General features: G+C 39.5%; 1 protein-coding gene across 1 annotated transcript in view; it reads left to right on the top strand.

Annotated features, from left to right (window-relative positions):
* The window catches only part of LOC124267120 (leucine-rich repeat-containing protein 9-like), a 42665-nt gene extending 30900 nt beyond the window's left edge, over positions 1-11765 (top strand). The window contains exons 22-34 of the mRNA XM_046701998.1: positions 1003-1380; positions 1714-2001; positions 2601-2723; positions 2987-3162; positions 3369-3432; positions 3771-3934; positions 4221-4294; positions 4872-5089; positions 6416-6484; positions 6702-6839; positions 7401-7563; positions 9171-9381; positions 9885-11765. Of these exons, the coding sequence (XP_046557954.1) occupies positions 1003-1380; positions 1714-2001; positions 2601-2723; positions 2987-3162; positions 3369-3432; positions 3771-3934; positions 4221-4294; positions 4872-5089; positions 6416-6484; positions 6702-6839; positions 7401-7563; positions 9171-9381; positions 9885-9915 (2097 nt within the window). The 3' untranslated portion in view covers positions 9916-11765. The remainder of the gene's footprint in view (positions 1-1002; positions 1381-1713; positions 2002-2600; positions 2724-2986; positions 3163-3368; positions 3433-3770; positions 3935-4220; positions 4295-4871; positions 5090-6415; positions 6485-6701; positions 6840-7400; positions 7564-9170; positions 9382-9884) is intronic.
* The last annotated feature ends 3888 nt before the right edge of the window (positions 11766-15653 follow it).

A 15653-nucleotide genomic window follows, 5' to 3' on the forward strand; every position in this document is an offset into this window, starting at 1 on the left:
GCAAAAGATCATGAGTCAGGATAAGTACAAAAATATCAATTTTACTTGAAAAATTACATATCTGCCTTTGTCACTGAATTATATAATAAAACATTTCTATTAACTTGACAATATAAACATACAGCTTGGATACCATATATAGGAAAGTACTTTATAAAGGATGAAGTACTCATGATGCATCAATATTGATCAGCGACTTCAGTATGATAAATCTTCATATATGATCACGTATAATAGACTTCATCCTCAATAATCTCTTTACGTTCCGATAAATCTCCACTACACACTGGATGCATCTGTGGCTTGAGCCGATGATTTTATTACCTCCCTTGGTTGGCTTTTTATCCAATCAGGTGTCTACGCTGGGAAGTTGAGCGTACCAATCACAACTCACTTTTGCTTTTTAAATTATCTAACCGATTAAAGTTGGCAACATAATAATATATTGTTGCAGGGGGTACTCTGAAAGGGGTAAAAGGAGTTCTTGCATATATTTTTTTAAGATTTCAGACCTGTTAATTTGTCTGTATGTTTTCCCCAAAAATCTGCGAACAAACTGTCGCGGCTGTGACCGCTATCTTTGTTGACACTGGCAGGCTCGGTTGTAACGGCGGCTTATCTGATTGGCTACTGTGAGAATGCGGAGCCGGCAAAGGGAGGTAATAAAATCATCGGTTCAAGCCATAGATGCATCCAGGGTATAGTGGAGATTTATACTCTGGAGATTATCGAGGATGAATAGACTTAAGAATGTAGTTTCTAGCACCATACCTGTGCTCATAGATTTTACCTAACCTAAGGCATTTCTCCTACAACAAGTTGGTACCTGATCAGTGTGGTGTGATTATCACAAATATGTTGGGTCACTCCTCACTGAAATGAGAGCAATGTCATAGAAAAGACTCCTAAACAAATTAGAAACTGTTATTCAGATGATGCTTTTCACACAAACAGTAGCAAATAAACTACAGCATTATGATATTCTTGTCATGTCAATCTCAGCCTGATGGATTACGCCTGCGTGTGATTGGAAGATTGAAGGCCCTCACCCTGCTAGATGACCAGCCTGTGACTGAGGAGGAGGCTACAGCTGCCCTGAGGGTAGCCGCAGGGTCTCGCATCTCCCAGCTGTCCCTCCTCACCCAGTCCCGCATTGACACCACCACACCACGCTCACTTAGTCTCAACACCACCGCACAGACCATACTGCACATGAGCAGACAGAAACCAGAGAAGTTCGGAGAGCATGATACATCGTGGTATCTGAAAGTGTCAACACTCAACCTGGAGGGTCAGCACATCACCAAGCTGTCCAACCTCGACAGGCTGGAGAACCTGAAGTGGGCATCTTTTAGTAACAATGACCTGACAAAGATAGAGGTATGTTTGTTCTCAAAGCCGAAGGAGAAACAGTCTTACTGACCAATGACAGGAAGTCACTACTATATATCGGGTTCCAGATCCATAAAGTAATCTTATTGCTAAGGTGATAACTTGCATAGGCTTATGTTAGTCATAGTGCTAAGATTGTTCATGGAATTGGGCCATTATACATTTATGCCATGGACCATGTTTCACAAAGTAATCAATTTCACAAAGTAATCAAATTAGCTATTACTTTACATAGATGTATGATGGCCATAGAGCTATTATCATTAAACAGGGCCATGTGTTTTATGTTTACTCACTCAGTAACACTATGCCTCCCCATAGGGTCTGGATTCCTGTGTCAATCTGGAAGAACTGTCACTAGAGAACAACTGTATTGTGAAGGTAGAGGGCCTGGCCAAACTGACCAAACTGAAGCGGCTTAGTTTGGGCAACAACTACATCAACACACTGGACAATGCCGCCTTCAGCAACCTGACCCATCTGTGTTATGTATCACTTGAGGACAACAGGCTTACCTCCCTTCTCGGCATCCAGAGGGCAACGTGGCTGGTAGAGCTCTATGTCGGCAACAACTTAATCTCCAACATTAGGGAAGTCTTTTGTCTTAAGGTAATGCCACTGACTCAGTTGATCCCTATTTACAAATGAAAGAGACTGGTGTTCTAATGTCCATATTACTGTTGAATATTGTTTACGTAAACACATACTTGCTTGGTCTAGCCATCATGATAAGCTGTCAGTGCATCAGTGGTTCATCCTGTCACTTAAGTTTAATGGTTGAAAGTGTCAACAGTAAATTCTACTGGTACCTTCTGAAATTGTCTGTCAAATATGGAACATGTGGACATTAATTTACTGGCAATGGTACCCATGATTTCTTCATTTGAACTGAATGCTGAGTGAGGTTTTGAATTTGAAACCGTTACTGGTTCAAAACCTCATGAATGAAAACTCACTAAGTTTATCTCCATCCTATTCTGACACGATGAGAAAACAAACTCTTTGCTTATAGTTGATCTGATAAGTGTGTATGAATTTTTAAAATGATTTTTTCGTGGTAATACACCCAGTAGCAAGATTATGGTCTGATACAGAGTTGACCAGTCAAAATGCAGGATTCTTAAACTACTTTGGTATGATCTATTTGTATTTCCACATTTCAATCTATATATTGCGATAATGGCCATGGAATTTGTGATGTATTGCAGATGTTGCCAAGCCTAGTCATCCTGGATTTGTTTGGCAACCCAGTTGAGGTAGAGGTGGACCATTATCGTCTGTTTGTCATCTTCCATCTCAAAACTCTCAAAGCTCTTGATGGATGTGCAATAGTGAGTAACTGCATAATATGCCTTGAAAATTATTGAACATTTCTCTGCAGAATATCTTGGTGAATGTCTTAGTTGTGAAGGGGAGAACTGAATGTCATTTTTAGTGGAGGGTAGTGTACGTATAATCATGACAGCTTAAATATAAAGGTGAATAATCATTTATTCTTGAGGTAATGTCTGTATCATATTCATGAACACAAGTTTCTAGAATTATGCTTCTCATGTTGTGCAGTGTTTTATGTTGGTCGTTGTGTTCATTATAGGAAGCTTCAGAGGGGAATCTTGCTAAGGACACATTTGGTGGTCGATTGACAGCTGACTTTGTTGCTGAGAAACTAGGTCATTCCAATTTCCATGAAGTTCGGGAACTGGACCTACCAAATTCCTCGATCAGGACCGTGGACCTTGGTGCAGGGGAACAGTTTCTTAACCTCAGGAGGTAACATGTTCGAAATAACATAGAAATAAACTCATCTCAACATAAGCAAGAAATATAATTTAATGTACAGAAAAGTATGGTGAACAGCCCTGCTTGATTGTTTCCTGCATTTGTTGAAATTGTTTGTCAAATTCCCATCCCACAAAATATCTTTAACCATGATGTCATTCTTTGTTGTAAAATGTGCTATAATTAATTGTTTGCAGTGTGAACTTGGAGCACAATAACCTGACATCGTTCACAGGGCTGGTCCATCTTGTCAACTTGAGGGTGAGTTTCATCTACATCACACACAGAAACATCTTGCTAAGGAGGAATATAATGTTTGTGTATCAGGAACAAGCAATTGGAAGCCTATATGTCATGTATCAGTGAGATGTCACCTATTGGTGTGAGATTGTCTATTCTTTGCAGAATTGTACAATGATCATGTGATGTCATCAGTGATGATGATGTGTACAGGTAGAACCACATCGAGTATATGCTGCCGTATGCTTATTGTCATAGATGTGTCCCATCCTCAACCATATGGTGTGTACCCTGCCACATGTGTATTGCAGATGTTTATAACAACCACATCAATGTATCCAACCATATGGTTATTGTAGGTGTTGTGCCTGAACCACAACCACATCGAGTGTATCCTGCCACGGTCAAAACCTGCCAACACCAAGCAGAAGTTTCCAGCCGGCAGCATCCCCTCAAAGAACATTGAGTTCTACACTGAATCATTTACACCTGTATTGGAATCTCTGGAGGTCCTACATCTTGGGTAAACTCATCATTATGTGCATTTGCTTTTGTCTCACATTACAAAAAGCAAACATTCTCTTTATATATGTAATGCATTTATTATGTAAGACAAGGAGAAAACTTGGGCTATGATATATGACAAACACATTATTTTATGCAAGAATTTACTCTTGTCATTAAACAAATATAACTGAAGTCCTTCAGAGCATCTTGTTTTCTGAGTTGGTGGTAATTCATCAGTGTGTGGACATGAGCCTGGAACAGGGAGGACACATTGGTTAATACCTTCTCATGTTTTTCCACAGATACAATTGTATAAAAGACATGGGAGCCCTCCAGCTTAGTCGTCTTCCAGCTCTGAAAGCACTCTTCTTACAGGGTGAGACTCAGATATGCATTACTTCATTTCTGAACTGAACTGTACAGAAATAGACAAGTTTAACATAACAGGAGGGACGTCTCGAGATGATGTAAATTCAAACTGAACTGTTTTGTGTAATTGTCATTATTCTAATCACTTAGGTGCATGTCACATTCAAAGTACTAAAGACCCTGGCTGCTAAGAAATTCTGCATATTGAGCAACTCAAACTGGACTGAAATAATTACAATTCACTTATATACCCTTTATATGTTATTGTTTTCTGTGAATACACAAGGACATACTGTCTTTGGTGCTTATAGAGATTATGGAAAGATTGGTATAGAATTCTTTCAGGAGCTGCAGGATGCTTAGTAAAATCAAATATTGTACATTTAGTTGACCAGAAACAAGAATTATTAACCAGAGTTCCTCATCTGTAACTTCCCATGATAGTGGTGTGTATGAGCTACATTGATAAAATACTCACTCTCACTTGGATGAAAATACAGATAATCTCACAGGATGTACAGTTAGACCATCTTGACCAGTAAAAGGTAGTGTGTTTATTGTCAGTCTGATGGGTCTTTTCACAGGTAATGAAATCACAAAAGTTGAAGGTTTGGATGGCTTGCATGATTTACGTGAGCTGGTCTTAGATCGAAACAAAATCAAGGGAGTATCTGAGTTGGCATTCATCAATCAGTGGAATCTAGTGGAGCTTCACCTCGAAGAGAACAGAGTCCGTGACCTCTCCAACCTCAGCAGTCTGGAGAACCTACAGAGACTGTATCTAGGGTCTAACAGAATACAGGTGGGTGGTCAGTAGAACCTACAGAGACTGTATCTGGGGTCTAACAGAATACAGGTGGGTAGTCTGTATCTAGGGTCTACAGGTGGGTGGTCAGTAGAACAGAGACTGTATCAGGGAGACTGTATCTACAGAGGGTATCTAACAGAATACAGGTGGGTGGTCAGTAGAACCTACAGAGACTGTATCTAGGGTCTAACAGAATACAGGTGGGTGGTCAGTAGAACCTACAGAGACTGTATCTAGGGTCTAACAGAATACAGGTGGGTGGTCAGTAGAACCTACAGAGACTGTATCCAGGGTCTACCAGAATACAGTAGTTGGTGGTCAGTAGAACCTACAGAGACTGTATCTACAGGTGGGTGGGTCTACCATCTGGTGGACCAGAATACAGGTGGGTGGTCAGTAGAACCTACAGAGACTGTATCTAGGGTCTAACAGAATACAGGTGGGTGGTCAGTAGAACCTACAGAGACTGTATCTAGGGTCTACCAGAATACAGGTGGGTGGTCAGTAGAACCTACAGAGACTGTATCTGGGGTCTACACAGAATACAGGTGGGTGGTCAGTAGAACCTACAGAGACTGTATTGGTGGTCAGTAGAACCTACAGAGACAACTATCTAGGGTCTACCAGAATACAGGTGGGTGGTCAGTAGAACCTACAGAGACTGTATCTAGGGTCTAACAGAATACAGGTGGGTGGTCAGTAGAACCTACAGAGACTGTATCTGGGGTCTACCAGAATACAGGTGGGTGGTCAGTAGAACCTACAGAGACTGTATCTGGGGTCTACCAGAATACAGGTGGGTGGTCAGTAGAACCTACAGAGACTGTATCTGGGGTCTACCAGAATACAGGTTGGTGGTCAGTAGAACCTACAGAGACTGTATCTGGGGTCTTCCAGAATACAGGTGGGTGGTCAGTAGAACCTACAGAGACTGTATCTGGGGTCTACCAGAATACAGGTAGGTGGTCAGTAGAACCTACAGAGACTGTATCTGGGGTCTTCCAGAATACAGGTGGGTGGTCAGTAGAACCTACAGAGACTGTATCTGGGGTCTAACAGAATACAGGTAGGTGGTCAGTAGAACCTACAGAGACAGTATCTGGGGTCTACCAGAATGCAGGTGGGTGATCAGTAAAACCTACAGAGACTGTATCTACAATCTAATTGAATATAGGTGTATAGGACAGTAGGACATGCCGGTGGGGGTGATACAGTAATACAAGAGCAGTAGAGTCTATAACACTGTTGTGATTTAATATAGTGAGTTGGGTGTTAAGGTGACCAGTATCCATTATAACTTTATGATTATTATACTTTCAGGATTTGTCTGAACTGGAGAAACTGGACTCTCTCTCAAACCTTGTGGAGATTTCCATAGTTAACAATGTGGTAAGTGTCTCATATTAACTTGTTATCTTGTATAAGTTTTAGGACTTGCACAACAAAGGATGTGCAGCTGAGTAGTATTTTCTTGCACTGAAGGATCTTTTGCAGTGGCAGGTGGCAATAAGGCTACATGAAGTTTGCTTCATAATGTTGAATATATTTCTTTTGGATCTTGGCATTAGCTGCTAAAAGAGCTGACAGTATGTCTGTCTGTGTACAGATATCTCGGCGCCTGATGCACCGACCAATGCTGGTGTTCCGCATGCCACAGCTAGTAGTTATTGATGGTCTCCCGGTTTCTGATGAGGAACGTGCAAAGGCTGAGCTGTACTTTGCTGACCAGCAGGTCTACTTCCAGGTAAGTTTAGTAGACATTCATCACAATGATTGATTTATTCCTAAATATATGTTCTCTAACAAAGTAGAAACTGTCTTTCAGTGGCATTTCACCAGATGAAGGGACCTGAATTTCAAACGTCGCGGAGAGAAATTCAAAAGAAGTTTAATCCATAAAAATATCTTGGACATCAAAGTAAAATGTTCATGAAGACATACTGTTTACTTTCATCTACAGATATGTCACATGTCTGCCTAAAAATATTCAGAACATATTTTAACATATATGCCATAGGATGTACATGACAAACAGCATGCACGAGCATATATCTGCATCCATGGCCAGCCAGTTGACAGTGGTTGAATAAATATTGGTCAACCACCTGATGCCATGCATGATCATTTTGGAATGCTATATCATACCAGTCTTAACTAACTGATGACATGGAGACAAGTGATGGTAGTAAATTTTAATACATGTATACAATGTTACATACAGTCCAGAAAAGATTTGACAGAGGTATTTAGGGAGATTCTTTATCTCCATAGACAATACTAACTATCACAACTTGTGATGTTCCAGCCAACTGCAACAACAACCACCACAGTGGAGGCAACGCTTCCTGGTATTGGTCAGTACAAGACCTCAGTTCCGGTGAAAGTGACCAATGTCCAGTTGTCCTCCCCACCAATGTGGAGTGGGGCAGTTTATTACGATGAGGCTACTGACTCAAATGTACAAAGAGGTAAGTGCAGCACTGACCAGGCTCTTTCCTATTATTTCTTATAACACCCATTCATCTGTTGTCATAACTAGTGATGACACAGTCATTATGTCAAGGACATAAAGGAGTCCAGCTATATTTTTACCTGGATCTACCTTCCCATGTCTCTTGTGCATATATCTGGGTTAGGGTGGTGAGGCTCACTAACTTGTTTGACACGTGTCATGGTATAGCAATTGCGTAGATGATGCTCATGCTGCTGAGCACCGGATTGTCTGCTCCAGACTCAACTATTTACACACCACCGCCATATAGCTAGTGCGGCATTAAACAACAAACAAAACATCTTGTGCATATATAAGTAGTGATATTTTCACTAATCTCACACTGCTTGGGTTGAAGCTGACATCCTTGGACACCCTCATTACATTCACACAGTTAATTTTATCTAATCCACTAGAGTTTGGGTACAACCAACCAGGGCCCCATTTCACAAATCTCTCATAGCGTTATGACTATCGTCAGTCAATGTTACAGTATAGGAAGTAGGAATGCTTCGAGAAAAGTTACAAGATCTTAGGCTTATGAGAGCTTTGTGAAACGGGGCCCTGATGGACAACCAATGAAGCCAAATCTTCTGATACCTTGACCTTCCCACCCTTGATAATCTCCAGGGTATACGTTCCAATAAATCTCCACTAGTGTCCTGGATGCATCTGTGGTGCGATAATTTTATTACCTCATTTTGCTGGCTTTTTATCCAACCAGGTGTATACCCTGGGAGGTTATATGTACCAGTCACAAGGCTTCTATCATAACTCACTTTCGCTTCTTTTATCTAACCAATTCAACTTGGCAACACCATTGTTGTGTGTATTTGTCTGTATGATTATTTCCCTAAATCTGCGGCCACCATCTTTGTTGAAACAGGTAAGCTCGGTTGTAACGGCTTATCTGATTGGCTACTGTGAGAAGGCTGATCCAGCAAAGGGAGGTAATACAATTATCGGGCCGAGCCATAAATGCATACTAGTGGAGATTTATAGGCACGTAAATCCTGGAGATTATCGAGGATATCACCTTCCCTACTGTTGAACAGACTTCTAATGTTGATCAACTACATTAAACTGTTAGGAGATAACCATTTTATATTCAGATATTTTTTAAAGTATTAATGGCTGGAAATTTTATTTGGAATCATCTACATTGGCCTGCGGTATCAAATGCTAAAATATCTTGGCATATAACACTTGTTCAAATCCGCAAATCAGAAAACACATAATGTCTCTTTATATTGTAACTTAGAAATGTTGTCAGTAATTCACTGAATATTTTGATGTCACCTGGAATGTGCTGAAGTCAGTACACGGTTTTCACTAAATTTGATGAGATGACATGGCCAATAACATCAGAGATTTGGTGATGCTTTCATGAACTAATCCTTGAGAAATTTAACCAATCTGTGGATTTCAAATCTAAATTTTTCACATGCTTTCATAGTGATGTCAACTTATATCCATTGGTTTGCCTTGAATTTAGGAAGCACTTGAGACAGTGTTTTATGCTTTCCTCATTCATGTGCTGTTTATCATCCAGCCAGTTAACTGTGTATGTCAATATATCTGCAGGTGGGGGTAGAAGACGGGGTGTACCAAAGAACGATGTCGGCAATGGTGGGGGCCGTACAGGGGGTAACAGCATGGCCTACCAGCACCTCAGCAGTCAGCAGAACTATGGCTACAACAACAGCAACAGGAACGGAGGCCAATACTCCTATCTCAATAACCAGGTGCCCTACTCTGCTCAGAGCACAGCTGACTATGTGGAGAGTCTGGCCAGGTAGGTGGTCTGAGTGTGGTTAATGTGTCCTTGCCACTGTTGCTGCACCAGTACCCTAGAAGTTCATCATGTAACAATATTGAAATATATTGAAATATATTGAATCAGTAGGTTAGAACATTGTCATGTATAAAGTTCTAACATGACAAGCTTCCATCTCAAAAGTGGTATGATTTTCTTGAACAAGTGCTCTGATTATGGGGATCCACAAAGTGTTCATAGTACTATGATTTTCATAAGCTGTAAATATACTATATAGTTACAATAACTCGTAAATCTACAAACTCTTTATGGATCAGACCCCTGGTTTTACAGTTTTGATGGTTGTACATTCTTCACTACGATGAAAATAGCATCATCCAACGGGGGTTAACCTCTTTGGTAATGTGGACAAGGCATCCGACTTCAGATCAGAAGGTCCATGGTTCGAATCCCAGCACAGGAATTTCATGGCCACTACATGTGTAATAAACTAAATGTCATCAATACCTTCTTTGTTCCAGATTGAACAATGTACGCAACAACAAGAGATAACTAGAAAGGAAGCCAAGATTATGAAGTCCCACTACAGCTTTCACTGTTCAGGAAGTTTTTTTAGTTTACCATAATCATGACTAAGTGAATTCAGTCTTTCTTATGGTGAAGGAGGTGTGTCACTTGTTGGGTTCAGGGACAAATTATTTTACTGTTTTCATATCTGAAATATGTAATAGTATGTTGTGATTTATCGAAACATCCGTGATAGCTCTCGATAACACGAGAAATGTTAAATGAAATGTTTGAAGTTGACATATATGAATTCTTTGTTACATTTATGTACTATTGATGAGAAGTTGAAGAACACAAAATACTGTCATATTGCAGTAATAGCTATTTCAAGGCCTTGTAACATGAAAGAATGTGGTGTTCTTTAACTTCGTTTGAGTGGAAATTTTCAGTTTCGCAAAGTGAGAATTGTCAAAATATGGCTTAAGGTAACAGAATTAATTGTACATTGAAATCTATTCACATTGCCAAAATATCTGTGATGACCTATGCTGCCAGTATTGTAGATATCTCCCTGGAACTAGCGTTCAGGAAGGGTAAAATGATTGTTACAACATATATTGCCATATTTGAGTATTAAGCACCATGGTTCATTGGTATCTTTTAAGATAATACCAGTGCTTCAGCCAGGATTTAACCCAGATGTGCCAGTTGGCTCATCACATTTAGAAACGTGTGCCAGCAATATCTGAAATTGTGGTCCCCGAAGTTTTACACAGAAAGATGCAAGTGATGGTTACCACCTCTTCCATGGACTTACCAACATACACATCACATGGCAGCGATTGATCAATCATTTTTCTGTTAACAGTTATTTCAAATACATTGCTGATGCCATATCTGTTCTCAGCTTCAAGAAGCAAAGGATGAAATTATTTACCTCGGCATTTCAGCATTTTGAAACATGGGTCCTGTTAAGTATTTAATCAAAGTTCTGTAGCATTACGTCCCTATAGTACTCTGCTTTTTTAATGTGATACTGCAGACAGATGTTTACCAATGCATGTCTTCCTAACTTTAGCAACAATTTCCCCAAATGGTCCTGGCTGATTCACTTTTACACAAAACATCCTCTCCACCTGAAGATTTTATTGTGATGTCATAGGTTTGATATGCTTAATTTGGTTCAGTCAAAACTCAGTGGATAGGTTGTATGCCTTGGGTGCTTAATATCAAATATGGCGTTTCCTGTAAGAAATGAGTTCTCTATTTATGAATATTCCGTCCAGTGTGACTGGATATAATTCTGTTGCCAGTTGTACGCCTGTGATCTGTTGCTCAAACACTGTTCATGTTTCAAAGATGTATTCTACCTGAAACATTGTTTTAAGTAACATTTTTATTATTATTTTGTTGATTTGTCCATGAATTGTGACTTTGTCCCTGTCCATGAATTGGGACTGCATTTAGGACATTGCTTGTATTCATCTTGGAACATTAAAATACAAATTGCATTATATTTCATTCTCACAATACTCATAATTGTCAAATTTATTATAATTTTACATTTACCATAAATGGTTGAAGTGTGCAATGGTTTTAATTTTTTAAGTGATACATCAAACTTAAATTCAAGTCAGAACATGACATTATTTTGAAATTATTGTTTGTCTTCTTTCAGTTTCCTTCATCTTTTATCATAGGTAATGTTTTGATTATTGTTTTAGAAAGCCATGTTCACCAAGTGGTGTTTAATGATCATTGTTTCCTCAATACAGCATGTTATATTGTGTTGTGAAGGTGTTGAATCAAGAAAGGTATTAGGTCACAAGTCATGTTTATCAGTATGTGTTAGAGACACTGAAAACAGCATGCCCTGAATGAATATTATGACTATCTCATAGTGTTGTTTTTTTGTGACATCATGTCGACTGTTGATTTCCACCAAGAATACCGATCCACATTCTCTTCCCACAGAGGTTACTCCTGTCATATCTTCCTACGTAACCTCTGTTCTAATACGGCCATATTTCCCTGTTCTCCTAAAATCCCCTAGCGGCAAAACGAATTATCTCCCTTCTTTCTATCCAATCAGAACACGTGTCACATCGACTTAGATTCAACTTGACTAACACAAGCAAATGTGGGGCCACAAATATCCCCATCTGCTGGGGACTTGTGTTGATGTTACACACAAGACGTTTAATGGCTAGCTTGTCCGTTGTCAACGAGGGCGATGGAGACGCCACTGATCCGCCATAACATGACTGAGTTCTGTCTAGAAGAAACGTTTGAGCATTGCGCGAGGTTTAGTTTTCTCGAAGCATACGGAAATTACCGAGGCCTTGCGAATGATCACTTTTGAAACAACGTCGCTGATTGCACAACTAAATCTGATTGCCTCCAATCACCAGTCTTGAACGCTCACACCATGAAAGGGCCGTATTAGAACAGAGTTTACGTAGGAAGATATGACAAGTAACCTCTGTGGGAAGAGAATTACCGATCCATGAATCCAGAGATAATTGACCAAAGTTAAAAACCAACTGGAATAACTGCAGCCACAGATGTATTAATCTGCAATAAGGAACTCACAATGTGTAGTTTTGGGTGTGAGGTGTTCGAGATTGTTGCCTTTGCTTGTACTAGCCTGGACTAAAGTTGGAGTGGTGGGATAGCCTAGTGGTTAAAGAGCTTGCTTGTCATGCTGAAGGCCTAGGTTTGATTCCCCACATGGGTACAATGTGTGAAGCCCATTTGTGGTGTCCCCTTCCATGATGTTGCTGAAAGTGGTGTAAAACCATACTAACTCACTGGACTATTGTTAGTTTTATGGGGATTTTTCCCCACTGAGATACCATGCCACAGTTTTAACATGAATAATCCAGTATAGAGACTGAGCTGACCAGTTTTAGTTTTGGAGTTCCAAAGATGTGTAACGATTACTTTGTGTCCTCCCACATCTGACACAATGGGATCTAAAAAGTGAAATAATAAAACAGACCTAAATCAAAGTTCCTCTGTTGATTGGGTATAATCTCTGTGTTGTGAGATCAGTTGGGTTTAGACTTTGTATGTTTCATATAGTGTGTTTTGAGATGAACCAACTGGGTTGTACATCATTCCTGTCAAGCCATGTGCACCATGACCATTTCCAAACCCACAGGTTTTCCAGTCAAGTCCATTGTATGAAGGTGTCTCTAAAAGTGACAGACACTTCTATGAAGGAAGACAGGTCTGACTTCTTTCTTCCTTCAATCTTGCCTGATAATGGTTCAGGCACCTGTACTAACAACTGAAAGTCATGCCTTTATCATTTTTAGGGTATGTGTGTAAAACTAAAGGCCAGCTGAAACAAAGCTGCTGTAGCACATGCTATGTATCCCATGCTTTGTAGATTGCAGAAAACATCCAACAATCAGATTTTCTGCCTCACACCAAGTCATAACAGTACATTATGTTTCAGTGCAGAGTTTACTTCACAACATCACACAACTCCAGCATCAGATCCGTATTGTCCATACATGTTCAAAACTTAAATGAAATTTGCTCATAAAAATACATGAACTTATCTCCGTTGTTATAAATATACACAAATATATAGTCTTAAAAACAGTCGGGCACACTTTGAAATAATAGGAACACCTTACAAGATGGCAAGGGCAAGATGGCCAAATTTCGAGGTTTTTTAAAAATCAGTAATACATAATACTGGCATGATTTGACAAACATTCATTTGCTCTAGGAAGAATATTATGTAGGTTATTTAAAAAGGTCTCATTCCTTTAGCACCTCCTTGCTAGACATGGTATTCGATGGATGTTGTATTGCTGCAAATAAGCAATGATAATTGTGCGTGGTGATCTTGGGCATTGCTGTCCTGACATCTAAATGGCTTGCAAACTTGACATCAAAGGGTGTCAGTATATTGTTCTCAGTACTGTCCAGTGACCCTTGCTTCTTTGAATATGATGTGGGATTTACCTGAAGCCACCTGACCTAATGACCAAGCCACTAAGTTGTACATGATGTCTCTGGTTTTATTTGGTTTGAAGCCTATGAAAACAGTGTGAAGAGAATCAAGACTCATCTGTTAACATGACACATGAACAGCAACAATTACCTCAGGGTTGAAGTTGTGTATACCATGGACGTCTGTCAGCAATATGACAATATGGCACAACATGTCAGTCAAGCCTGGAGATGAGCTACTTGTAGATGATTTCTAACCAACTTGTGACCGGTTACAGTTGTAGCACTTAGATTCACAGAAATCAAGTAAATCGCAACTAAACATTAAGCACAATCATAGAGAATAACTGAAATAATTAACCACACAGTCAAAATCATTAATGACATCTGTTTTTACAAACGTTCTAGCACAGGATGTTTGTTGCCAATACTTATCAAATCTTTGAATGGCATTTAGTTCTAAACATAATAGAGGAAACTTGTGTATGTCAACTTTTGCATTATCAGAAACATGTTTTACAGCATACTTGTGTTCCTCAAGATATAGCAGACTGGGGCAACTATAAGATTCATTTTGCAATGCAGCAATTTGCTTCAAGATGTGCTTTGCAGGTGAAAGTTTTGCATCTGCACACTGAAATATCAACATGCCAATGTACAAATCTTGTGTGATCATGATACTGCCATGATGTCACAATTTTCACCAATGTCAACTGTTCTTATTGTGTTTCTCAATTACTACAGCTGAGCTTTGCTGCATATAAATTATTTAACCTTCTCACAAGTATATACACCATCATTATGTGCAATTCCAACTGTTCTCTCCTGCTGGGGATAAACGTGCTCAGATCTTCATGACCATACACATGCATGAACTGTACCGACATTGTACACATTTTTATTCCACATCTTACAGAATGAACAATGTTACATTGTCAGCTGAATCACACACACGGCACCTTGCCATTTCATGGAGCAAACTGCCTGTCTTGAAACAATAAAGTTTTTACACAACAAAATTGTTAAAAATGCAATACTGTGTATCACAGAAATACATCATTGAACAAATGAATTTGCAGTCTTAGGGACCGTTCATAATTTATGGCCAGGGGTGTGTGATGATGATTTTTATGGAGAAGCATGTACAATGTGAATTCCCCCCCCAAATTTATGTACAAAGTAAGTGACACCCCCTGCATGTCACGTACAAAATCAATGACCCCCTTCCAATATTTTTAAGCTTTAAGCATAATTTAAAATATTTTTTATTATGTACCAAATTGCTGACCCCCCCTAGAAACGTGTACCAAATTGATGACCCCCCACCTCCCTAGAACAAAATGGGTGACCCCCACCCCCTCAAAATCATCATCACCCCTCTCTAGCCATAAATTATAAACGGTCCCTTACCCAACAGCATCTATTCTTCAAACAGTTAACAAAGGTCTGCAATTACTGTCATAATGAATTGTGACAAGCAGTCAACATGAATTGTGATGTTACAACTATGACATGTCTCGGGCCCCTGTGGTGTTTCATTACAGTCACATCAGAATGGATATCTGTGTTATCTCAACTCCACAAGAACCTCATCTAGTAGCTCAGGGTGTTAACTGGATGCTAAATACATCCTATATGTGCAAAAACCTGAACAGACCTGGGCTTTAACGTAAGTTTTACGCATAACATAACACTGATTGAAGGAAACAATTACATTAACCAATCTGCTACTGTCTAGCCACTGAAATATACCAATAAAGAGAACAACCAACTGTAGGTAAAATGTAAACATCTCTTGGTTCAAACAGACCGAG

This window comes from Haliotis rubra, unplaced genomic scaffold, assembly GCF_003918875.1.
Source record: "Haliotis rubra isolate DU_JTF1 unplaced genomic scaffold, ASM391887v1 Scf13, whole genome shotgun sequence".
NCBI classification, from domain to species: Eukaryota; Metazoa; Mollusca; class Gastropoda; order Lepetellida; family Haliotidae; genus Haliotis; species Haliotis rubra.